The sequence below is a fragment of the Equus przewalskii genome, chromosome 2 (genome assembly GCF_037783145.1).
Source record: "Equus przewalskii isolate Varuska chromosome 2, EquPr2, whole genome shotgun sequence".
NCBI lineage: Eukaryota > Metazoa > Chordata > Mammalia > Perissodactyla > Equidae > Equus > Equus przewalskii.
In genome coordinates, this window is record NC_091832.1 from 117,348,520 (window position 1) to 117,372,653 (window position 24,134).

General features: G+C 44.3%; 1 protein-coding gene and 1 long non-coding RNA gene across 7 annotated transcripts in view; one reads left to right on the top strand and one right to left on the bottom strand.

Annotated features, from left to right (window-relative positions):
• Positions 1-24,134, top strand: part of LOC139082088 (uncharacterized) — a 49,880-nt gene that overhangs the window by 18,767 nt on the left and 6,979 nt on the right. The window contains exon 3 of the long non-coding RNA XR_011537811.1: positions 9,881-9,994. This is a non-coding gene — a long non-coding RNA (uncharacterized lncRNA). The remainder of the gene's footprint in view (positions 1-9,880; positions 9,995-24,134) is intronic.
• On the bottom strand, positions 1,957-24,080 carry SGMS2 (sphingomyelin synthase 2). Of its 6 annotated transcripts, none has more exons than XM_070611771.1 (7): positions 23,655-24,062; positions 21,351-22,047; positions 17,891-18,008; positions 12,598-12,751; positions 8,088-8,254; positions 7,205-7,336; positions 1,957-6,564 (listed from the first exon to the last, which is right to left on the bottom strand). In XM_070611771.1, the coding sequence occupies exons 2-7, from the start codon at positions 21,803-21,805 to the stop codon at positions 6,361-6,363; spliced, it is 1,230 nt and encodes a 409-aa protein (XP_070467872.1). In that variant the 5' UTR covers positions 21,806-22,047; positions 23,655-24,062; the 3' UTR covers positions 1,957-6,360. The 6 variants fall into 6 exon arrangements, 4 of the variants coding, with proteins under 4 accessions (XP_070467872.1, XP_070467870.1, XP_070467871.1 ...); XR_011537810.1 differs by lacking the exon at positions 7,205-7,336 and having other exon boundaries at positions 2,337-6,158; positions 6,305-6,564; XR_011537809.1 differs by lacking the exons at positions 7,205-7,336; positions 23,655-24,062 and adding an exon at positions 22,143-22,372 and having other exon boundaries at positions 2,337-6,158; positions 6,305-6,564.

A 24,134-nucleotide genomic window follows, 5' to 3' on the forward strand; every position in this document is an offset into this window, starting at 1 on the left:
AACTAAGGTGCAGCTTTCAGGAGCTCAGACGTCTGGTGAACTGTCAGGGTGGGCACGACCTGGATAGACGTTAATAATTCCAGTGCGGAAACTACGTACCTAACATAGCTCTTACCCCTCTGAGTGCCCTCAGCTGTGCAAGGAGCATCTGGGGCTCCCTGGCACCCATGCTGTGTTAGATAAGAGTAAAGCAAGGAGCAGTGCCTGGTACGTGGCAGCTTCTCAAAGGAGTGGCTTCTTTTCTTTTTACCAAAATAAACACATTACTCAGGGAACTTAGAAAGAAAAAGAGAGAAGCGCTTGGATACAAGCCCTGAAGTAAAGTGCATCCAGAAGCTTGGCCAGGAGCAAGCAAACATGTTGGTTTGGACAGATTTTGGCACAGGGAACTCCCCAGTTCATGGCAGGACCAAACAATCCTGGGCTTCGCTCCGGTCCTTTGGGGAGTTCAGAATCAACCCAGTACAGTGACTCCCCAGACCCCGTTCCATTTCCTCGGAGCTCTGCTGTCCTTTGACAGCAGGTCATCACATCTCCTGACGTTCCCTCGGGAGCAGTCCCTGGGAGCCACCTTGAGAGGCAAGCCCCATGCAGTGTGGTGTCCACTGTGTCCGCCACGTGAGACTAAAGCACACTAAAATGTGCTCCTCAGGGACGCTTGCCCTGCGTTTGCTTCAGCCCACCACGTGCATGAGCTCAGACACTTGGGGATGCTTTGCTTTCAGGGTCATTGTGCACTAGAAGCATTGACTTTTCTCCCCTCTGAAATGTAATAAATTGCAACTGTCCCTCTTAACAAACTAACTAGTGGGAGAGGGAATAAATACCCCCCGCAAACACGAAACAACAAAACCTCTAACAAATGGGGAGGATGAGCAGAGTAGTCAGGCCAGAAGGCAGCAAAACAGAGAACACAAAACTTATGAGCCAGCTCCTCCACAAAATGGGGTCACCACCTGTTTCCTCATCACCTCACAGGGCTTTGTGAAGATTAAAGAATGGATGTCAGGCATAAAAACTGTAAGATGCTATCCTCATCACAGGCGCCACAGATGAATTAAATGTGCACTCTACAGACACAGCAGTGCACCGTCCACTACCACTCTGACTTATATTAGGAATTCAGGATCATGCTTCTGATATCCTCATATATTTCACTAGAAGAAAATGGAATGTCACATGTCAAGGTTTGTGCAGCATCGCATCGGTTCCCCGTACAATGCACAGATTAGGAGTCTCTGAGGCTATGGCCAGCAAAATCAGCACACCAACGTTTCAAACAGGAGGACAGGACCATCACTGTGAAGGGATTTCATCCGAGGCCTGGGTGGGGGTGGCAGAAAGACTATTCTGATCCATACTCTATCATATTTCCCGATAATCCAAAGACAAACCCTTTGGGCTGTCTTAGTTTATCTCACTCCCCTCCCCCACTGAAGTGCGTTCACTAAATTGGTCTTGCGGGTCCTGCCGTCATCTTCATCAGGGGGTCCACGAACACTCACTGCCACCTACTGTTGCAATGACTGTCGACTTCTAGTTGAGGACATCACCCTAGTGCCCCATTGCTGAGGGCATCAGGATGACAGTTCTTTCAGAACTGACTGACAGAAAGGACTTTGCTTTTCTTGAAGAATTAATGATTTTGTCCCCTTGTGAACATGGAGAATCAGAATCATTGAGTGCGTAACTGATTTTTCCCCCCACGAGTGGCTTTATATTGCTGTGAATTATTTTTCACCTTAAATCCAAGGGCAGGAAAAATAGCACAATCCAGTTTGTTTACAGGTCCATTAATTGAAGGTTATCACCTTATTTTAAAAATAGTACTTGAAGGAAATATCCCTCTTGTGGTTTTAATAAGTACTTAAAACCAAAAAAAATTTAAAAATCTTTAAAGGAAACAACACATTTTTTAAATTGAAAGAAACAGTAATACTAAATTTGAAAAGAGTGTTGATGTCACTGTGGTTTATTGGGTAAATACAAAGGATAGGCTCTTGCTTTTTGTTTTTTTTAAGCAAAGCCAAAGATATTAGAAACCAAGTACACATATCTTCTTTAGAATAGAAACAGAAATTAGTTTTAACTATTAGGCACTTAAAATGTAAATGTCAAGTGGCATTTTAGAAGTATAAACTGTGGTTACACTCCTAAACTCCTCCTAAAATGTCTTTAGGAGCACAAAAGCACAAGCAGGGAAAACATATTTCTAAACAAAGATAATTTCCTCTTTTAAGAAAAGAACCTGAATTCAAATCTCATATGAGAAACCAATGATCAAGAGATTGGTGGGGGGGGTGGGGGGGGGGAGAAGAACTTCTGAAATTTACATATTTGATTAAAATGTAAGCATTTAATAAAACTATTACAATAGCATACAGTATATATCATAATGAAAAATATATGTCAGGAAAATAATGAATTCTAGACTTAAAATTTTACTTTACAACAAGGCACTTAACACATTGAAACAGTACAGTAAATTTCCGAAAGAATGCAATTGGCTCCTCTCAAACCTTTAATATTTCTTTTGTGAATATACTGTAACATAACCATACATTTTGCAGCATTAATCATTGCATAGGAGGTAAATTAAATAATGAACTCCACCTTGGCAACTAGCTTAGCTTATGTTTACAGTTTCTTCTTTTTCTTTTAAAGGACAGTTTTAAATAATTCCACAATAAAGAACTATTCTCATTCATGATTCATTTAGAACACAGCATAGTTAGACTAATGAGTAATAAAATAAATCAACTTATAAGGTGTATATCTGTATAAAAACTTATCTTTGGGTACCTGTGACATGATTTTCAGTGTTTTAGGTAGTGAAGTCAAGAGCACTTCTTAATAGAAGAAATATTTTTAGCAAGTAAGTCAAAGGAGTTAAATTATTGCAACACAATGACATTAAAGAAAATACCAGCAATCTTTATACATACAAATAGAAAAGCCTTCAACATATGGCATATTACTTACAATATGCTTGATTTAAACATGTAAACTCATTTATTAGCAAATTCCTTCTCACACTTCCTTACACTACAGAAGTGAGTGTGTTAAGACTGGTTTAAATTTTTAATCAGTTTTACAGTGCAAAACAAAAACCACAAAAAAGGGATTAAGAAAGAAACGTTCAAAATATTCAAGGAACAAGAGGGGAATTTCCAATTAAAAAAGAAACTGCGTGAGTTCCAGCACACAAAAAGAGAAAAACGACAGACAGCCAACTTGGTGTTTCCAAGCACACAGCGCGCAGGGGTTATAAAGGGAGACATCACTGATTGTGGCGGTGAGAGGTAAACAGTCTGCAGGTCTTCTTTGATCGAATGGATACGAGATGAGAATTGCACCTCCCTGGGGTCTAAGCACATTTTCCCTTTGGGAAAGGTTTAAAATGCCTTTCAAATAATTCCTTTCACATGATGCTTTCAGATTATTGGCAAAACTAATGAAAAACAAATGCCTTTTAAAAACTTGAAGTGGCAAGTTTGTGCTCCAAGTCATAGAACGTATTTCCACAAGGGGGCACTGGAACACAGCAAACACGCTTGTGTAACGTGGTCCGTGGCCAGACTAGAGACCAGGGTCTCTTAAAACAGCCTTTCTTCCACAGCAAAACTTGTGTCCCGGGATGCCAGTCAATTAAACAACAAATTCACAGTTTCTTTGGGTGGAACTGGGGATGAATGCTTTCTTTTCAGAGCTAGTGGAGGAGCTCAAAAAATCGAATCTGAGAGGAACTTATTTCCATGTGAAAGAATTTAGAAAAAAATATGGCATAATTTATAAGAATTATATGTTATAGATATTGCACAGAAGGACTAAATTACGGGAAAAGCTTCAAACAGGAGCACTGGTTTACAAAAACAAGGATAATGCATGAAATCTGGTATCTTATTTAATTAGCAAGGAATGGGGGCTCTGAAAATTTACTGTTTCAAAGGCCGGGTCATGTGTATGTTTCATGTCCCCAGGCGGCATGTTGGGGTAAACCTCAAGTTTGCTTTCCCAAATGTAAACGAGTTTCACTATTTCTCTTATTTTCCCATCCTGAAACTTTGATATGTCCCCCCTTATTTTCAAACCACATGCTTCCACAGCATCTATTAGAAAGTGATGACACATATGCATAAAGAACATGGGAGCAGTATGTCCACGTGGGGGGGGGGTCATAGATGTTTTTAAAGTTCTTTAAAAGGTGATGGTATTATTATTATTATTTTTAAACTGGATTATTTGACTAAAATGCAAGGTTGACTGTTTCAAAGGGTCTCCAACAATCAATACACCACAAGTTTTAAAGCTTAAACACTTTTCCTTATTTAATTTGAAGAAAAGTGGGTTATCCGAAGGCCTCTGAATAAGGCTCGCCGGTCCCTCAGGCTGTTTCATGTGAGTGAGAGGGTCTGAAATACCCCAGTGTCAGGAGGGCAAACCCAGGCCTTGGGGTCCGGGGCTCTCCCTACAACCAGATCGCAGGAGTTTCAACTCTGTGTTTTCAAGCACAACACCTTGTTCTACCCCACGTCAGTATTTAACAAGGGAAAATTATGTAGAATGATGGCTGAAGGCACCAGGTAAGCCACAGATATGTTTCTTATTGGTTTAATAATTAATACTGGAAAAATCTGCATTTCAAAGCCTGCCAAGGATGTTTTGGGTTTTAATTCTTGTTTTAAATAACCAGATTAGAGAGTTTTTCTTCCTGCCTTTGAATTCAACTAACTTTCCTTTAGTGATGCTCCTGTTACACAGAGAAAGCCATATGGAAAACACACCCAGAATTTTAGCACCAAAGGATAATGACCCTTCTGAACAGATCTGTATTGTGCTTCTCTCGAACAATGAAAAGTTCAATTTTGTGTACCGAACCAAGGTTGACCAGTTTATGATGACAGATTTAGGGATGTTTTTCATTCTAAGTGGAGGGAAATCCTCACCTTCAATAGAAATGTAACTGCCTCCTTCCACCCCATTGGCCTCTCTGCCCTCTGACCTAGGGTTGGTGATTTTGTAACCTTAAATCTTTTTCTAAGGTTACTAGAAGTCTTAAGAAATTAAGCCAAGAATTATCCAAAAGATTCAATAGCATTAAACAATGCACTAAAACTGATGGCATTAAATCTGATCAGATTTCTAAAACTCCATCTTTTTTTGCATCACCTCAAAGAACTTTAGAAACAATTATCCCCCTTAATCCCCTTCACAGCGTAGCTGTCTAACACGCCGGCCCAAGAGGAGGTTATAGTGCAGCACCGTGGTGTAATCTCAGGGTCAGAGCAAAACTGCTCGGTTGTGGCGTATGTCCTCAGGACCAGTTTGTAAGAGGCTGAGTCTCTTGCTAAAAGGCAAGGATGCATTCAACTTTTGGACTCCATCTCAGTTTTTTCACAAAGCACAATGTAACTGGGAAGAAATCGTTTTCAGTGAAGTGTGACCAATTGTATTTGAGTTCCAATTAGCAGCTCTAAAACAGATCTGGGAGAGAAACGTGGGCTTGTCCCCAGGTGGCAGGGCCATCGGCTCGGCACAGAGGGGTTTCCAGCCTGTGCTCGAGCAGTGGGCTGCCTGTGGGTACGAGGTGCAAGTGTACCGGGCAGACAGTGTACAGGTGCATACACAGGGCCCCCCGGTAACAGAAATAGCCCTCAGTTTCCTATGTATCTGTCAGATTTTAAAGTGAAATATTTACACATGTAAAAGCCATGGGGTGAGGCAAATACTTCCATATTTACTTAGATCATTTTCTTAAAATAAAATTATCAGTTAAAAAAAAAGTAAAAGTGACACATAGTGCATGGGGCGGCCGCAGCGTACCTTCCCAGATCTGGGCCCGGCCTCGCCCACGAGAAGGCAGAAACAGAGTTCTCTTGAGGCTTATTTGCAACCCAGCATCTCCCCTCACTAACGAGCCTGATGCCAAAAACCACTCTCAACGTAGGTTATTCTATTTACATAGTAGCTGTATATATCCAGATATTTTATTTAAAATGTTAACAAATTCTTCTGACCTTGGAAGAAAAAAATCCCGAAAAACTTCCGTCGAGGGCTTTAGTGGGGAAAGAGCGAGGAGAGGACCGCGTCCTCTGGCCCGTCTTTAACAAGCTCCTGAGTAAACTCCCAGCGTGGGCTCGTCACCAGCGGAGGAAAAGCTGCAGCAAAATACGTCTTTCTCAGGATTAATAAAAACCAGTCAAAGGCTAATACTTCGTTCATCTTTCTAATCATTTGCACAAAATTTGGTCCACTTCTTCATTTACCAGTCAAGTTCTCCTAAAATAAAAAGACAAAACTATACCTTTGGTTACAGCGTAAACGCTTTTGGTATCAGAGCTGGTGCCTTTGTTTTGCTTTTCAGGTAGATTTCTCATTATCTTCACCGATCTTCTGAACCCGTGAATACTTTTTGCACGAAGATTTAAAGCAGCCAGGAGGCCAGGAGAGGGGCCAGGAAAAGCAGCAAGGAATTGAGCCTTGTACGTTTTTCTCAAAAAAATAAAAGATGGGGAACCACCATGCTCGAGACAAGAAGTTAGTCTGTGAAGAGACCTTCAAGTTCTGTAAAAGGCAGGAAAAAAGTAAAATGAGGCATATCTTTCATGATTTGCATCCTAATTTTTTTCTTAATTAAACCGTCATTCGTTGTAACGTAGCAGAGAAAGTAGTGGAATCTGGATCACGAGGCAGAAACTCTTCGTGCCTCTTCCCTAACTCTGACATGACTGTCCCAAATGCCCTTTCTCCTCTCTCTTGGTGGCTCCAGCCATTTCTTCTGCCTGCACCTCTAGTAAGAGCGGAGACTCAGGAGCGAATGTGAGCTATCCACAAGGAACGATGCTCAGGATGTGTGAGTGGTCAGATCTATGGCCAAGGAAGATGGAAGAGGAAAAGGAGGGCCGACAAGGGTGCATATTTCAGAGGAAAGAGGAAAAGTTTGGTTCAGTGGCGTCACTAGATGTCTAGATGGAAGTCTAAGAAGGAAGATGGCAACAGGAGACTACAAAATAGGAAACAGAGCTACAAAGACAAGGAAATCCCAGAAAAGGCATTTATTAGTGGACAGCACTACGTGAGAGTTGGATTTAGATCCTTTGGGAAAACGCTATTTCAATCCCTCACAAATTCTCCAAACATTATATGCATCAGACAACATGGCAAGACTATCCAAAGATAAGTAAGTCACGGTACACTGACTCACTCTATTACACCAAGGACGTACACCAAGGCCAGGAAAACTCAGAGAAGGAGAGGAATCATTCCATTTCGGGACGAGAGGAAGAGAGCAGCAGTTAGGGAAGGCTTCCCAGAAGAGGTGGCATTGGATCGAGCTCTTTTCAGAATGAATAGGTGAGGAAACAAGGGTCATCCAGGAACAGGAGGCAGCAGAAACAAATAAGGAAGGATAAGAAGGGAAGGCAGAGAGCACAGCACCACCAAGACACGCCCCAGATCCAGGAACTCACAGTTACTCATTTCGCCTGACTTTTTCAAATAGTTGCCATCTTTTCCTCAAAATTAAGTTCTTTGAGGGCAGGGAGTGTCTTACATAGCTGCACCACAACGCTTCTAGAGAAGGTTCCTAAATTTTAATTTCCCGTATACACTACTTCAACTCTCGCATAAATAGTTGAATTAGTACAACACTGCTAATTATAAAGCATCTTTATCCTTAAATGTCATGCATATTTGTGACCTTCTTTCTTTCTTCTTCTCCCCACAGCCCCAGTACATAGTTGTATGTTCCAGTTCTAAGTCCTTCTAGTTCTTGTCTGTGGGACGCCACCACAGTGTGGCTTGACGAGTGGTGTGTAGGTCTGCACCCAGGATCTGAACTGGTGAACCCCAGGCTGCTGAAGCAGAGCGTGGGAGCTTAACCACTATGCCACTGGGCTGGCCTCTATCATGTTCTTTATTTTAAGAAGCAGTAATTGGATATAAGTATAAGTGAATTCGCCTAAACCATACAATTGGGTGGCAAGAGCAGTTACTCCCATTAATCTCTCTAAAACCCTGCTATATGAAAAGGGGTCCACTGCGTTCAAAGAAAAGAAATTATCCAAGGACAATTTCACTGCTCTCACCTTTTCATTGGCCATTGAGTGGTACCACCAGAAGAGCCGTGTTGTGACATAGTAAGCAACGATCACATCGACAGTATAGTGTTCATGTGCTACAAGAATGCAGATGATCCCGGCAGCACTCAGCAGCCAGCAGATTAGATGGTACCACCAGAAGTGACGAGGCGAATCTGGACGGGAGAAGAATCACAGAATTAATAAGATTGCCTGAAAGGAATTTAATGGTTACAGCCTAACCTGATGACCTTAAGCAGAATAATCTAGGACCAGGAAGTCAAGGGAAGGAGAAAACTGATAACCCAAACGAGTCACCATGAACTGCCCAGTATTTGCTCAGGTAGGAAGGGGGAAGGGGACCACTGGCGGCAGGTAACAGTCACTCACTGGGGAGGCTGGCGACACTAGACACGCCTGGCCTTGCCCACTGCTAAGCTGCTCAACAAGGAGGACAGAATTGTTTATTAGGTTGGTTGGAATCGGCTCAGACTGGCTCTCATAAGGGACCCTACTGGAAAGGAAAACAGTAGGGGTCAGAAGACAAGGTAGTTGTCTATGAAAATGGGGAAAATGAGAAAGCAGGAGCAATTTCAGGTCTTATATAAACTTTGATTTCTCCAGGGGGAGAAAAATGGCATTGTGGCTGGCAATATTTTGATTCTCAGCAATTGTACACAGAGCTTTATAACAGCAACTATAAAACACTCCCAATGAAAAGCTTAGGATTCTTGCCCATTCGCTTATGGATTTCAGCCTTCCCACTGAGGCTCCCTACACTGATCGGTGGTGAGAGAGAACGAGAGCACTCACCAGGCTAAATGCGATCCTACACCCACGGCCTCCCCAGCAGTGACAGTGCCACGGCATGAACAGGACCAGAGTCCACTGCTAGTAACGTTGTCTTTTTTTCCTATTTTAAAGCTTTCTTAGCTCATAATCAAAGTTAATGATCTAAGAAACTGAAATTCATTTCGTATTTAACTGTGTTTACATTTATAGTGATATTTACTTTCAAGTGTTGAAGAATGGTTGAATAGCAAAAGGATCCATTTTCAGAACTTTAGATGAAATATCAAATCGGGTATCCTTCAAATAAAAAATATTTTTTGGTAAAATAGCTGTTGCTCTTTTGGTCTCAAGTGGAACAGTAAGACAATAAACCTGTATTTGCATTTGAAAGTCTGATTTTCTAATTCTAAATGTGCAATTCATTATTTCTCATTTGGTCCAAGCTGCCACTACGTTCTGGCAGATAACTCACAGAATCCTAGAACTTTAAAGCTGAGAGAGGCCCTACTGTTGTAGCCTGAGGGGCCAGACCCCGTCCTGTAACTGTTCTGTTAGGCTCCAAATGTTAAAAATTGAACTAACACTTAGCCACCTGGAGATTTCACTAAATATGCATTCTCCAGCACCACAGACCTCACCCCTCTCTAAAGTCTCACACCAACCCTGATTCCCTTGCTTATGAGTCATGTGGTATTTACCTTAAAAGTTCAAAATGTTCGGCGAACCAGAACTATTTTTATTTGTTTATCCACAAGAAGCAAAGCCAAAGGCAGTAAGGAGTGAGAAGGTGGCCTGATGGTCATTTTACTACCAGGGGAATTGAAAACGAGGTTTAAGGATGGCTGGAAACACTAGCACAGCTCTCCGGTAAAAACGCTTCCCCTTTAGGCTACCACACTGGTGCTCATTAACTGAGAACACTGGCTGACCCAAAGAAAAGATTTAATAGAAACTATTTTGGGATGAAAACAGCAAAATGGTAATCCTCTGCTCTCTCATTTTACCCATAGAGATAACACTGAGCTAAAAGATGATGACAAGTACTAATAACTCTACTGTCTGTGGGGGATCCTGCCCCAAGCATCACTGAAGAACAGACACCACGGACTTTACGTGGCAGCAAGGTAAAAAGAAATAGTTCTCTCAACTGGCAAGGCTCTTGGTCCTTCAGGTACGCTGCTTTCTCAGGCTAATTTTATAAGGAACGTAGGCCCCAGTGGTAACATCTGCACAACTGTGCAAAGCCCTCTCCTGTGAACCCGCCAAATCATCCTGGTCCCATGTTCTCATGATGAAATTCAAATCTACTCATGACAACGGAGCAAACAAGGAAAGAGTCCAAACTGATCAAAGGCAGGAAAGCAAAAACTACATAAATGATGCATCTAATTCTAGAAGCCGACTCTTCACAGAAACCACTGGAACCAGTGCTGACTCAGAACAGTAAGACACGGTATAATTTAGAAGGCGATTGTTTCTCCTAATTGCATAGGAAATGGGTATAAACATGGAATGCCCTGTTTATGCCCAGAATTGACTCTAAAGTGGAGTCTGTAGTAAGCATTACAGATTTGCCATTTTATTTCTCACCAAAGATTGGAAAAACCAGAATGCAATTCTTTCCCTGACATATATGTAAACTTACACAATTTTAAAATCCTCAAGCAAAAATCAGGTCTTGGGAAGAAAATGTGTCTACATAGTGCACTGTCTTCATTAAAGGACAGAAGGAGTCACAGGTGGCCCTGCCATGAGGTGAAACAAAGAACCGGAACAAGCAATACACCCAGACAGTTCCCCGGCATCTGTAACATCAGAAAACTTGAGTTTCCAAAAATCCTCGACAGCCCAGAAATTAATAGCGTGGCCTCTGGATTGTCCTGCTTGAGTCTGAATGCCACATCCCCCAATTCCCACTGTGCCCGTGGCCGGCTCACTATCTCCACACTTAAGCGTCCTCTCTGACAAATGGGGCTAATCAGGGTCTCCCTCCTAGGGTGGCTGCAGGATCAATGAGCTCACTTGCATCAAGGGCTTACAACAGCTCCTGGCACAGAGTAAGTACTATGTCTATTTGCTGGTACTGTTAATGTCACTTGGTCTTCGGTTATTTTATAAAGCTGACTCTCAGTTCCCTGGGTGTCTTCTCTTCATCACTCTATGGTTTTCAACCTCCAGGGGCTTTGCTTGACGTGTAAGCCCTGCCCGTCCCCATCCTCATCAAGCGTCTTATGATCCTCAGATGAGAGAGATGATCCCACAACTCAAACACACCTCTGCACTGGGAGCGATTGCTCTTCCACACAGATGGAACCTTCCTCAGCAAAAGTTCGAGTCAGAAGCACACAGAGCACAAATCCTCCAGCCACTCCCCACAACCAGTAACTAGGTATTCGAAATGTAAGGAAGAGACCCCGGGGCAGAGACAGACCTGGGTTCCTCCCCAGCGCCACCTCCCAAATAGCACGAGAGTAGAAACAAGGGGAGAGGTGCAGAAGGCCACCCTGTGCCTTGAAGTCACGTAGGGTGAAGGCCGCACACTTAACACGCTGCTCCCCACTCCAAGTTCCTATGTAGCATTTACAAAGGAAACAACTTGGAAGCTATACAATTCTTACCCAAAAAGACTCTACCTCCTTTACTAGAGAGAATCTCAACTCTGTCATATTACCCTCAAAGCAGAACTTAAGCCTAAAACCCCGGGTGACCTATGGTGCAAGAACTCACTTTGACCCCACTGGAAGGTAAACCTTGGTGGCTACACCTGTTCGGATGGATGACAGCCAGGAGAGGACAGAAGAGGCGGCAGGACAGAGAAGGGGCCCGCCTTCTGCTGGTCTCTGCAGAAAGAGCTCCTTTGCAACACGCCAGGTAAGTGAAGAGAACTGAGATCAACCTCGGAAAACACGGGCATGGGGCATCTCTGAACTAAGGATGAAGGTTAACCCGGACCAGCTTTGCAAAATGGAGGGAGAAGCGTCAGCACTTCAAAAGGATTTTGAGAAGATGGACCTACGTGTATAAACCTCAGAAGTCTACAAGAAGGGGATCTGCCAGGCAGCTAGAACCAAATACAGCCGCACGATGAACAAGACATTGTTCCCGCCACCGAAGCTGCTGGACGCACCAGGATGCCTTACAGTGGGAACTGAGTGTGTGAGTATGGAAAGACATCTCTTCACAGTCTGGCCTCCTTGTTGCTTCTAAGAAGAAAATGACCAGTATTGGCAAAGTGTTCCTCCCATGAAGACGCCTATGAAAGCATAGAAGGCAGTGGGAAAATGATGAAACTGCAATAAAGTGGGACAAGGAAACGCTTTAAAAGGGAGAAAACAATTATCTGGAATGATGGAACGGAAGTTTCACAGAACGCAAGTTCATTCAAAAGTCCTTTACATTTGGCTTTAGAGCACACTGATTCTTGTTGCAATAAAGTCAACAGTTGTTGTTCTTAGTTCTAACATTGAAACAGCTTTTCACACCTCGAGAAGTACTAACCAAGGAGGGAGACCTTCGGGAGGCATGCTCCACGTTTGAGAGAAGCCAGGGCTGGTTCTAAGCCTTCAGTGCTCCCATCACACGTGACTAGTTGAAGTGACTTAACCCCCCACACGTATGTCTCTTTCACAGCTAGAATTCCAACAGAATCAGGGCTCCCAGCAGTTTCGGGGCCTTGGGATCCCTCCCACTACAGCAAACGATCAAGTGGGAATGAGTTATCACTTACATTCTTTGATGAACAAATAAGTTAGTGTCAGCACAACCGTGTGACCGCTGAAGAGGAAGTCTCCGCACAAGATATGCGATCCAGTTATGGACAGTCCCCCGCCGGAAATCAACCGCAGAATCCGCTGCACTTTCGCCTGGGAGTCTCCGTTGAGCTGAGTGACACGAGAAGATCAGGAAGAGAATTTACAAGCTGATAAAATCATATTTCAGCCTAATTTGTGTGATACTCAGAAACGTCACCAGGTTGCGATTTTTTTTCTTTTTCACTTAAAAAGTCAAAAAGAATGCAATGGGGAAGCTCCTCAAGCTGGGTTTTATGCACTGTATTGGCGAGTTTTAGTGACACATTTTAAATTATTCAGTATGTTACTAATAATATGTTTTGGTGGTGTTGTGTCCTTGGGCAAAGCTTTTAAAAATATTAATAACCAATGACTTCACCACAGTTATGCACTAAAAGATGAAAGCCACTTTCTTTCCCCTTTGCAGAGGAAGTCAGGGCTTCCAGGGTCAATATTTGATTCAGCTGCATACCACGTTACTGAGATTCCACAGTGGACGCGTACCTTGCGTTCAGTGGGCAGCCTATAGCTGTACTAACATCTGATCAAAACACTTACAGTCAAAAAGTGAGCTGCAACACATTACATAATTGAAATAGGTTGGAAAATGATGTATTAGGGATGTGCTGGCAGCTTTAAAAATGGAAAAACTGAAATGGAAACATGGAAAAAGCGTTGATCAGGAAAAACAACCCTCAAAGAAATAACCCATGTGCTGTGGCAGAGGGTCAGGAGGGAGCTCCCTTGAAAGAGGGTTAGAAGGCCCTCAAAGCCATCATGATGACATGGGAAACATGATGGGCGAGGGCAGGAGTGGAAGCAATAGTCAAAAGTTTACATCCGATTAAAATTTAAGCGAATAGGAAGGAGGAGTGGACTGAGTTTGTCAAAATGGTAGGTGTGGAAAAGTGGAATACTGAAATGTTGCGGGCCAGCTGGAGGGCTGCAGATCAGCGTAGTATCAAGTGAGTTGGCTTAGAAAATCAAAGAACAATACTCAGAAATAAGATCAAGTGACAGAACGCATGAGAACAGAAATATAGAAGAGAATTAATGACCATTCATTTGGGACGCGGGGGACAGCTGAAGGACATGCTGCCTTTTATACTCAGTGATGATCCTTCTGGGCAACTGGCCCCTGAAGCCCAGCCCGCCCAGCCATGATAGTGGTTAAACTGTTTCGTGGGGAAGACGGCAGTGTCTTGTCCAAGTGGATGCATGGTGGTGAAGGAGGGTAAGATGTGTAGAGATGGACGGGAAGAGAGTCAAGGAGTAGAGAAAGTGTCAGCCTCCAAAGCACGGGGAAAACCACTCTGACCAGTACAACAAGGAACCGGGGCAGGATTCCTTGCCTAAAACATCCATATCAGGGTGCCTAGAACTTTCCCAATTAAAAGAGTCTTACGGATCTGGAAAGCTTTCTGGAATTCGGGTGACCCTTGTCAAAAAGCAAACACACCATGACTGGTTGGCAGTTGAGAATAAGGCTGTACAACAGAAAATGACGGAAAGCAGGATTAGAGGGCAAGGTGAGAAACTGGAGGCTATGAAGAAACTTGACCTTCTTCAAAAGTTTGCTTAGGGCAAGCCCAGGTGGCAAAAACCAAGAGAATGTAAGTATTTTATCAAGAGCTGACAGTCCTTAAAGCAAACATGCCAAGTAACAGGCGATCCTGCCCTGAGAAGACAGGAGATAGAGGGCAGCCTGGGACCCACACCGAGGGAAGGACTCTGACAGAGCTGCAGGGGCGTTTCAGGTGTCCCCCAGCAAGGAAGGACTTGCCGGCTCCACACGCTAGTGCGACATGCCCTTGTTGTGGGGACAGACTCTAGCCCTGCGCTCCATCAGACCACCCACAGCACTTCAGGAACGTCTTGTCACGCGGCTAGTAGAAACAACCGTCAACACTGAGATCAAACAGAAAGGTACAGACACTCTGCCTGGCCATCGTGTTCTGGTTTAAAAGGATGCCTTATTCTTCATTCCAAAACCATCATAATGTTTTATCCACTCACCCATCCTGACTCAATACCGTAATTTTCTAAGGGCAGAGACGCTTAAAGCCATCAGTCCCTTTAAGACTCAGGGTGACATGGAGCAAAGGTATACACACAGAGGAGCTACCCCGAGCCCCATGCTTTCTCTTCCCCTCTTTTGTCAGGAGGCCTCTGACAGCCGCTGACAGGGTATGCCATCTCAGACCAAAGGACTCTCTCCATCCCTCAGTCCTGCCCCTGCTGTCCTGAGACGTCAGATCATGCTCAGTATAAACGTCAGCAGAACCTCAGGAGAGGAAGAAAAGAGGAGGGCAGAAGGCAAGCTGAGCAAGGGGACAACAGTGAGAGTCAGGATTAACAGATTGTTTCCAGTTCTGTTCTGGTTCACTGGGACCACCACCCCCACTCCTGTCACCCTTATCCTATATCCTGTTAATCCCCTCATTCTTCACACCCTCTCTATGCCATTAACGCAGCTGTAGGAAAGCAGGAGAAACAGCTGTCACAGTGGCCAAAGCAGACAGGGGCCCGGTGCTCTAGGGTTCCTCCAACTGTGACCTCCACACACCAGTTCCCAAAAAGTAAACCAGGCACAAGAGTCCAACGTGGCTGCTGCCAAACCAGAAGCCTTACCATCCACACTGCCCCTTCAATTAAGAAGAGAAGCCCTTTGGACATCGATGGCCAGGGTGAGGCAAGCTTTCTCAGGGGAAGGAATGCAGCAGTGTCGGCCCAACATTCCTGAATGTGGCAAAATGGGTTTAAAAAGCTAAATCATTTCACATGAGTCCTAATAACTGGGCCAAAATTTAAACACACTTTTCAGAACACAAACGTTGTGTCTTAAGCTAAAGCTTGGGTTGGTGAGTTGAAGCAAGTTGTAAGCAAAAGACCTAAAGTGAACCATGGGACATAAGGGAGGAGGCAGCTGGAAAACCGAAGGCCAAGGATTTCACCAGGGACTGTCCCCGCAATGGCCCTTGTGGTGGTCGCATCCAGGGAGGGCAAGTTGACTTAGGCCCATGACTAGGTCTGACCCCCTCCCACAGCGCGTGGTTTCAGTATACACATGCTGTTATTGCTCATAGTCACCAAGGGTGTTCTACAGAGTCAGCAACAAAGGAGACGAGGAGCCTATCCAACAGCCTATAACCACAGACATCTGAGGAGCGCTCACAGCACTGAGAGCGCAGTTCTGACTCCTCCAACGCCACGTCACCTCTAGTCAAACAGAGTGGTTTGTGGTGGTTTTACTGAACACGACTCAGCACCTATAGCCCGCTTCTGCGTCAGGAAGAGGTCCTGACGACTGAACATGGGAGCCGATTAGTAAGGATGCCACTACAGCGTCTGTCGTGAGTATTTGTAGCTCGGTTATCTAGGGGTATGTTTACTCCTGTGGCTTCCGAAAATTGCAACTCTTCCACGGAGGATGACCTGTAATTTACTTTCTGTCTGTGATCACAGTGATTCATCCCTGCAAACCTACCCATTACTCGGATGGGCTTGCCTTCTCTTCTGTGGCCATTTCTTCATTTAACACATTGCAATAACTCCTTAGAAGTGTTTATTATGCTTTTGAACTTCTCCCATGCCTTAAATTGGTTTCACTAAAAATCAGCCAATGTTCAAATTCAATATGGACCCTGTTTTAACCACAGATACTTTCTGCTTTGATGGCTTTGGGAAACTACTGCTTCTCCAAATTACACCTGTATTTGGTGAGGGAGACGGTCGACTTCTTCGGAATGACTCTATTCTCCTTCCACTCCGGACATCTGCTCGGCGTTCAGTAAAATATGTTAGATGTCATTCCCTTGTCCAGAAAGCACATGATCTGCAAGTTTCCTTTTTTATAAACCAGAGCACACAGGGGTCTAAGATGATTAACAGCTGTCTCAAGAAATGACTCTACCTGGAGAAACTACAATTTTGCTTGTGACGGTTTCAGCATCCATTCTCACAGCAAAAGGCCACTCATCTTTTCAATTGCTAAAAACTTTGGGGTCATCCTTGACTTCTTTCTCTTAAACCCATGTCCAACTTATTAGTACATCTTGTTGGCCCTACTTTCAAAATGCATCCTGAACTGAACATCTCAGTTCCGCTGCCACCACTGAGGTTCAAGTTCCTACAGCAGGCCACAAGGCCCTACAGGATCTGCAGCTGCACCTCCTCGAAACTTCACAACTCTATTCAGCCACACTGGCCTCCTGCTCTCCCCTGAACCCACTGTGACTAAGCCGCTTCCTTGGCCTGGAGCTCTCACCCCATCCACGTGGCTCACTCCTCATCTTGGTTCCTGCCCAGAGGCTTTCTCATTAAAGAAGCCTTTCTGACCTCACCATAAAAGAGCCTCCACCCTCAGCGTCCCGTTCACCTCACTCGGTCTTCCTGTTCTTCATCTGACAGCACCCGACTTACGCCATGTGACAAGCCATGAGTTTTACTTATCAGTTATCATCCCTCAATAGAATATAAGCTCGAGGAGGATAAGGACTTTGTTTGGGTCGTTGCCATTCCTACAGTGCCTGGTGCACAACAGGAGCTTCATGACTGTAGAGTGAATGCATGAAAGAGTAAGTGAGAGGGCAAGAGGGCAAAGGGTCAAACACTTCATTGTAACTCTCAGTGAGCAGAAAATGAAGTTTTTATGGACAAAGATATACATTTTATGAACGTTTTAATTTCTTCCCAAAAGATCTAAAGAAAAACAAAATATGCTAGATTTCAGTTAACACATATGCAAATGTCTAGAAGAATGTAAAGCCAGCCCTGGTGGTCTAGTGGTTAAGAGTGGGCGCTCCTGGTTTTGTTTCCTGATCAGGGAACCACACCACCCGTCTATCGGTTGTCACACTGTGGTGGCTGCGTGTTGCTCTGATGCTGACAGCTGTGCTAGTGGAATTTCAAATACCAGCAGGGTCACCCATGGTGGACAGGTTTCACTGGAGCTTCCAGACTAGACAGACTAGGAAGAAGGACCTGAGCCACTTCCTCAAAAAAAAACTGGCCATGAAAACCCTGTGAACAGCAGAGGAGCACTGTCTGAAACAGTGCTGGAAGGTGAGCGGATGGAAAGACAGGCAGGGCTCCCTGTGCTGTCCACAGGGGCGCTGGGAGTCGGAACCCACTGGACAGCGCTAACAAACAATGAGAGTGCATACTAGAGAGCAGGTGTCCAACAAGTGCTTGCTTGGTTTCCTCTAAATGGTTAGGAGAGGGGCTTACCTTCGGAGCGCACTGGAAATGCATTCCGGGCACAGGCAGAGTAGTGACGTACATGGTAACACAGCGATACAGGTATAAAGTTCCAATGATAAAAAAGAATCTGCGCCCCACTATTGACCTAAAGGAAAAACAGGCACGGGAACAAATAAGTTCACTGGTTGTTTCTGTTCCTAACGCAATATAAAGCAATGTTTAACAGAATAAAGAAGGATTAACACAGAATGACATTAACAGACCAGCTTCCCAGTCAAAGGCGTGTTTGTGAGCTGCCCATCCCCACCATCCCACGGAGAGGCTGCCCTGCCGCTTTCAGCAATGAGACTCACACGCTGCAACGAACGAGGGCTGTGGGGGGCGGGGAGTGAAAGCAGACTAAGGCTTCTAGATAACCAGCCCTCCTAAAAAGGCACTCTTTGCCGGAGAACTCAATGAACCCCTCGATGTTGTCAGTCAACTGGCTGCGTTTTAAAATCCTCTCTTGAGAATGTGTCAAAGGTATAAGCGAGCACAGTCTCAAAGGAATCAACTAATGAGCTAAGGTGATACGACACAGAGGAAACGGGATGACTCATTTAACCTAAGTGACATGAGCAAGGTTTATTTGGGGACCATCCAAAAGTATTCTGACAACTTGTCCATGAGCTGTTTTGTCTCTGATATATAGATTTTTCAGAGAATTATATTTCGAAGATGTCCAAAGTGTCCTCATGTGTTTAAAGACATTTAAAGTGAGGCTGTAAGCTGATTAGTTTACCCTTATTTTATTCAATCTTTATCAGAAAAGGCAAAAACACCCCACCCCACAAGTCCTCTTCCATTTTATACTTTTGGGTGGAGACAGCCGTTTGACTGACATCAGTCCCTGCCCTTTGGCCCCGAGGCCTCAGGCTGAGGCAGCGCCCCGGGGCTGACTCCGAGCACATGGTCCTCAGTGTGGGGAGGGCTCTGCCCAGGTGCATCCCTGCCCGTGGGTCCCTGAGTGGGCATGGGGGCTTCCGAGAGGCCTCACTTCCAGCTGGAGATGGCAACTCCTTTTCTGTTGTGTAGTTAGGGGACGAGTCTATGAACTCTGGGCTCTGGGGACTAGAGAAGGGGGGATCCGTAAAGCCCTGGAATTGCCAGCTGTAACTTCCCCAGCTCACCAACTACAGCACTCCAGGCCTCCCGTTCTCAGAGCTCTCAAACTTTCAAACTAGTACTGATCAAAGACTTCAGGCATGTGGCGTGTTTTAAGTTTTCTCCAAGACTGTGGCCTGACGTGGACTGAGGCCTAATTCAGGTAACTGTTGGGACTTCTCATTTAAAGAATTATGCACAAATCTAATTTTAGCTGCCTGGCTCCAGTAGCTATTTTAAGAAGATTCCAGGGTTTCTGGGGTCAAAATATAGAGAGGAACGCCACCTGGACTAGCAGATGAAAGCATTTATTTGTTGCAAGGCATTCCTCTCAAAGGCCTGCTACTCTAGCTCTGCCTTTTCTAGAACCGAAAAAGAACGGGTGATAAACAGAGCTGAGTCTCTCCATTTGGTTAAGAGAAAAACAATTCACCCCTTGATTCACCCCCCGGTCCCAGAGGAGTGTTCGCTTGCGCTCCATGCTGTCAGACGAGGCGAAGGAGTGAGGAGGAAGTATGTTAGTTCTGTTCAGTCCAGCACTGAGCTCAGCCGTACTCAGAACAGAAAACTAACTTAGAAGGTGAAACATGTACTCTGCAGCCTTATTTAGAAAAATACCCACTGCTAATGACTTTTTTTCCATAGCTTTGAAGGTGCTTTTAAAAGAGAGAGAGCAAGTAGGATTTCTCATTCAGCTGGGATGTTCAAAACAGGTTATAAAAATTACTCTGCTAGTTACTAAAATATAAGACCCAGTTCTACCTCAAAAGTAAAAAAGAAAATTAGTGTGATTTCCCCAACAAGTTTTGGATGATGGGTTGTGTGGCCAGCTGTGTGACCCCAAGTTTTGCCATGGTGAAATCTCAGGCGGCAGTGGACAGGCAGTGAACAGCAACTCTCTGGATGGAGAGGCAAAGAAACAGACTGTACTTAGGGCAGGAGAAGCTCCTCACCAGACGCTTGAAACTTTCCCTCTTCACACACACGTGAATAAAACGTTGCTCTAAATTAAAGGAGAAAGCAAACGTCTTTGGCCCAAGGAGGCTCTCTTGTATTCAGTGTCAATTCCAGACACTAAAAAGAAAAATGCTAAAGTTCAACACATTTCTTGCTTTTAGCATAAAGATGCCATAACCAACAACTTCAGCAGCAGAAAGTTCCCGTACTAAGTAAAAGACAATTGATAGCTATGTCTCTACACATATTAAGGAAAATGCTGAGGAATGACTTCAGTTTATGGAATAAGTTTTCAAAACTGCAAACTTGCACTTGGGGAATTCTTTAGCAAACATAAATCGAATTCGTCTAATCTCAAAGCAACAACGAACTGAAAGAACAATATAGCATAAATTCTCTTCTAAAAATGATCTTGGGGCATTAATGCTGAAATCCTATTGACTTTGAATTTTTGAATTTTATCGACTAAGCCTACATTACATTTTCAAAAGCCTCAGTTTATGGGCAATGTTTTGATCAAACATATTTTAGTGATTTAATTACTAAAATCTAAGTAGAGAACAAACATCTGAATGATGAGTGAGAGGAAAACGGGAACTGCAGGGCCTTATCTTTTACGGACCAGCACTCAGAATTCACCGGGAAGCAAAAATACCCTCTTCAGAGCTACGTCCTATTTTTACGTGTCTTCAAAGCCAGAGCACCTGGCTTCCTACTTCCTGACTCCTGCTGTTCCAAAGTGGGGAGACGGAAACCAGTGAACTGAGAGCTCCTTTGTGGTGCCACAGGGAAACCAGACAGCACGTTTACTTTAGAAATCTGAAACCAAAACCGCAAGGACCCATTTCTAAATTCAGTTTCTTAAACAAACCCTGGAGACCGGATTGCCAATAGGCAAAAGGAAAAGAAACGTAAAATCTGAGAACTCCTGATCAGAAGCGAACCTCAACACATGCTATAGACTGTGGGCCCACGTAGTCATCATATTATGAGCAATGGAGGAAGCAGCTCCCTGGCCAACTCCTTCCACGCCCACCAAGAGCCTATAATACACGAGAAGTCAGTGTCACTCCTTTCCAAGCCTCCTGCTTTATCACACAAGTAGCACAGCGCCAAGGTGCGTGAAATCAGGAACTACACCTTCAATCATAAACTGAATCAGCCGCCACAGCACTTCTGTACATTCCTACACAGCTGCTCAGTATGTGCTTCTTGAATAGTGACTGGATTTGCTCAATGTGGTAGAGCTTTCTATTGCTTCCTTTCATCAAATGCCTGGGTAAGACCGAATTTACCAGATAAAACCAAGAACGTTGTTTCAATTACATATCTTCTCAGTTAAATACACAGTAGCGGCGAACCCAAAAAACACCTTAGACCTACTTACTTGTATCTCAGAAACAGCCACTGGGTGATCCATAATCCAACTAATATAATCCCATTTATTTCTGATACAGAAAATGCCCATTTCACCCGATCAATGTAATCAAAAAACTTGTCTGGGAGTGGAGGGCTGAGCTCCTTGGGAGGGACCCTCTCGTGTACAACTGTGATCATGACGGTTGTCAGGACGAGGTTGAAAAGTGCGTACACAAAGGCAATGCCTGTTTTCCACCACTCAAGGGGATATTTGCTCCTTGAGTCAGTGGGCATGGCAATTTGGATGTAGTCCGGGTACTTTTTGGCACCTTTCCGCAGCCCATTGGACAAGCTCTTAGGTTTACTGTTGCCATTTTTGTTTTCCTCTTCAGCAGGTTCTGCAGGTCTTGTGTAAGTGTTTGCAGGATCGTTGGTTTGATTTTCTATGTGTTCTTCAAGTTTTGCTGTTTCTATGATATCCATTGTCCCCAGTCTTCAAATCAAAAGGGAGATGGGAAAGTTCTTGTTCTTGGTGGAAACTTAACTTTTTTTAATCCTTCTATTTCCAAGATCAACATGGATTCTTACAACTGATTCTGTTTTCTAGCACAAAACAGAGAAGGTGGTCAACCGATTATCGTTCCTGCCATGCATCTCTGCTGTACATTCACCACCTTCAGGAAAGGAAGCCAACTCTCTTTCCCCAAAAGATGTTAGTACCCCACCTGTAAAAACAAAACAAAAGTATGTTCAGAAACTGTGCTCGTCCAATTGCCAACCATCCAAAAGAAAAACATTATCAAAATAAGGAAACAAATACCAGAGCCATTTGCTTTATAAATATATCGTCAGAACATAGTTAAAGCTGCTGAGATGGAGTTTATTTATAAAATATTGAATTGTTTTCTTTTGGAATTCTTGTCTTTTTGAGCTGGAGTCAGTATAAATAGGAACATTTTAGAAATCAATTCCTTTTAAGTTTCTTTAACTAAAAGTCAGGACCCAACATTACAAACACTGCACCAGACGCTGCTGCTTGTTGCTAACCATGAAGTCATAATAAGCCAGAACCTCCCCTCGGGTCTCATCATTCCTTCCCAAGGCTGGACCTTTTCTACGAACCTTAAAGAAAGAATAGAAAACTGTGATGGGTTGCTCACATGCATTGAATAATTGTTACTCTCTGCACTTGTCAAAATAGTCAACTCTGTTTTCTTATTAAAAACTGGAGTCTTTTTAAGTGACCACTTTTAAGAAATGATCTAAGAACTATGCACTCATGATATTTGAAACGGCACTGCTTCAGTTTATCCTTTTATATTCAGAGATGCACATCATACAAGAGGAAAGCTGACAGCCTTCAAAGCAACACAGTGAAAAGATAAAGCCTTCGCCATGTCTCACTTAGGTAACAAATTCTACCTGTTACCTGGAGGATAAAATAATTTACTACGATCGACAAGGTGGATTAGTAACTAACAACATTTTGATGCAGCCACCACAATTTCTACCAAACAAGAGAAACTGGTCCCCAGAGGCCCCGCTCAGGCCCTTACCCACCACGACATCGAGGAGGACCGGGCGCCTTCGGCTTCAGCTCCACAGGCTCCAAAGAGCTAAGCCTGCTCCCCAGCCCGGGCGCCAGCACCAGCTCTTTTATACTTGCTGGCCACACGGCCCCAGCTGTTCTCAATTTAGGAAAGCAGTATTTTAGTCGTGCTGCAGAACCCAACCACCTGAAGAGGTTTGCAAACCTCGTAATTAGTCCCCACCCAGAGAACACTGCACAATTTAAGCATAATCCTTTGCATTTCAAAGGCTTCCCTTTCAGTAACTTAGAGAAAAAATAAGGGGGAGGAAAAACTCAAAGTGGTGACAGCTAAGCCTTTTTTAATGAAAGAAAAAAGAAGTTAACATGGCCCAGTCAATCCGAACAGGCGGTATCTGCGGACAGTGGTGAACGGCAAGGAGATCCACCACAAGTGTTCACTGTGCACCTCACGCCCCAGCGCTGAGGGCTACGCAGGGGTAATTAATTAAAAGGAGTGGAAACCAAAAATACAGTGACCTAAACATGGCCCCAGACCTGGCCGTCTAACTGAAGAGACAGAACTAGAACTGAATGGCACAGTGTAAAGGAAGGAGGCGGCGAGCACCAGGCAGGGCCGGAGCTTTCGAGCATCCCTGCTCCCCGGCAAGAGGCATCCCGAGAGGCGCCGTCCATTTTTGAGGAGGTGGAAGCAAGAGGACGGCGAGCCTGGCAGAGAAACGGAGGCTCGCCGGAGGATGGAGACGGGCTGAGAGGCATTGCTGAGGGTTTCGGACACCTCACCTTCCTCTTGTCCCTGTGAAGCCCCCAGCTGCTAAGATCAGAGCAGGATGAGAAAGGACCAGCGTCCTCTCTGGAAAACTGGACTGGCAGCTTTCTCCAGGACCCCAGCAACAACGTTGTGGGAAGAGTCAGCATAATGAAGAAGGGCCTCAGGAAGATATTTTCAAAGGCAAACCTTCCACGGCCCGGATCACCACTTCTAACGGAGGTCCCAGAGCACTAGCTCGGCCATCGCCCTCTGTCTCCACCAGCTCCAGGCCATCCAACGCGTGGCATCCTGCCAACCTCCCATCCAAACTCCCTCCGACTTTACTCCCCCACATCTGCTCTGAGCTTGGGGTTTGTATGCAAAAGCGGCTGGTGACTCTGAAAGCCAGGGCCACCCGTGGACATACGGAGGCTCTTTATAAGGTAGCTACTTAGTTCTAGAACACAGAATGTAGAACAGAAGAAAGTACAATTAATTTCTTTTTTTTTTTT

What these genes read in the sequence shown, in the direction of transcription:
- SGMS2 (XM_070611771.1), bottom strand. Translation starts at nt 21,805, where the DNA reads ATGGATATCATAGAAACAGCAAAACTTGAAGAACACATAGAAAATCAA. An exon ending in ATTTCCAGTGCGCTCCGAAG is followed by an intron (nt 12,752 to 17,890) that starts GTAAGCCCCTCT and finishes CGTGTCACTCAG; the next exon opens with CTCAACGGAGACTCCCAGGC. An exon ending in TACGTCCTTGGTGTAATAGA is followed by an intron (nt 6,565 to 7,204) that starts GTGAGTCAGTGT and finishes TGCCTTTTACAG; the next exon opens with AACTTGAAGGTCTCTTCACA.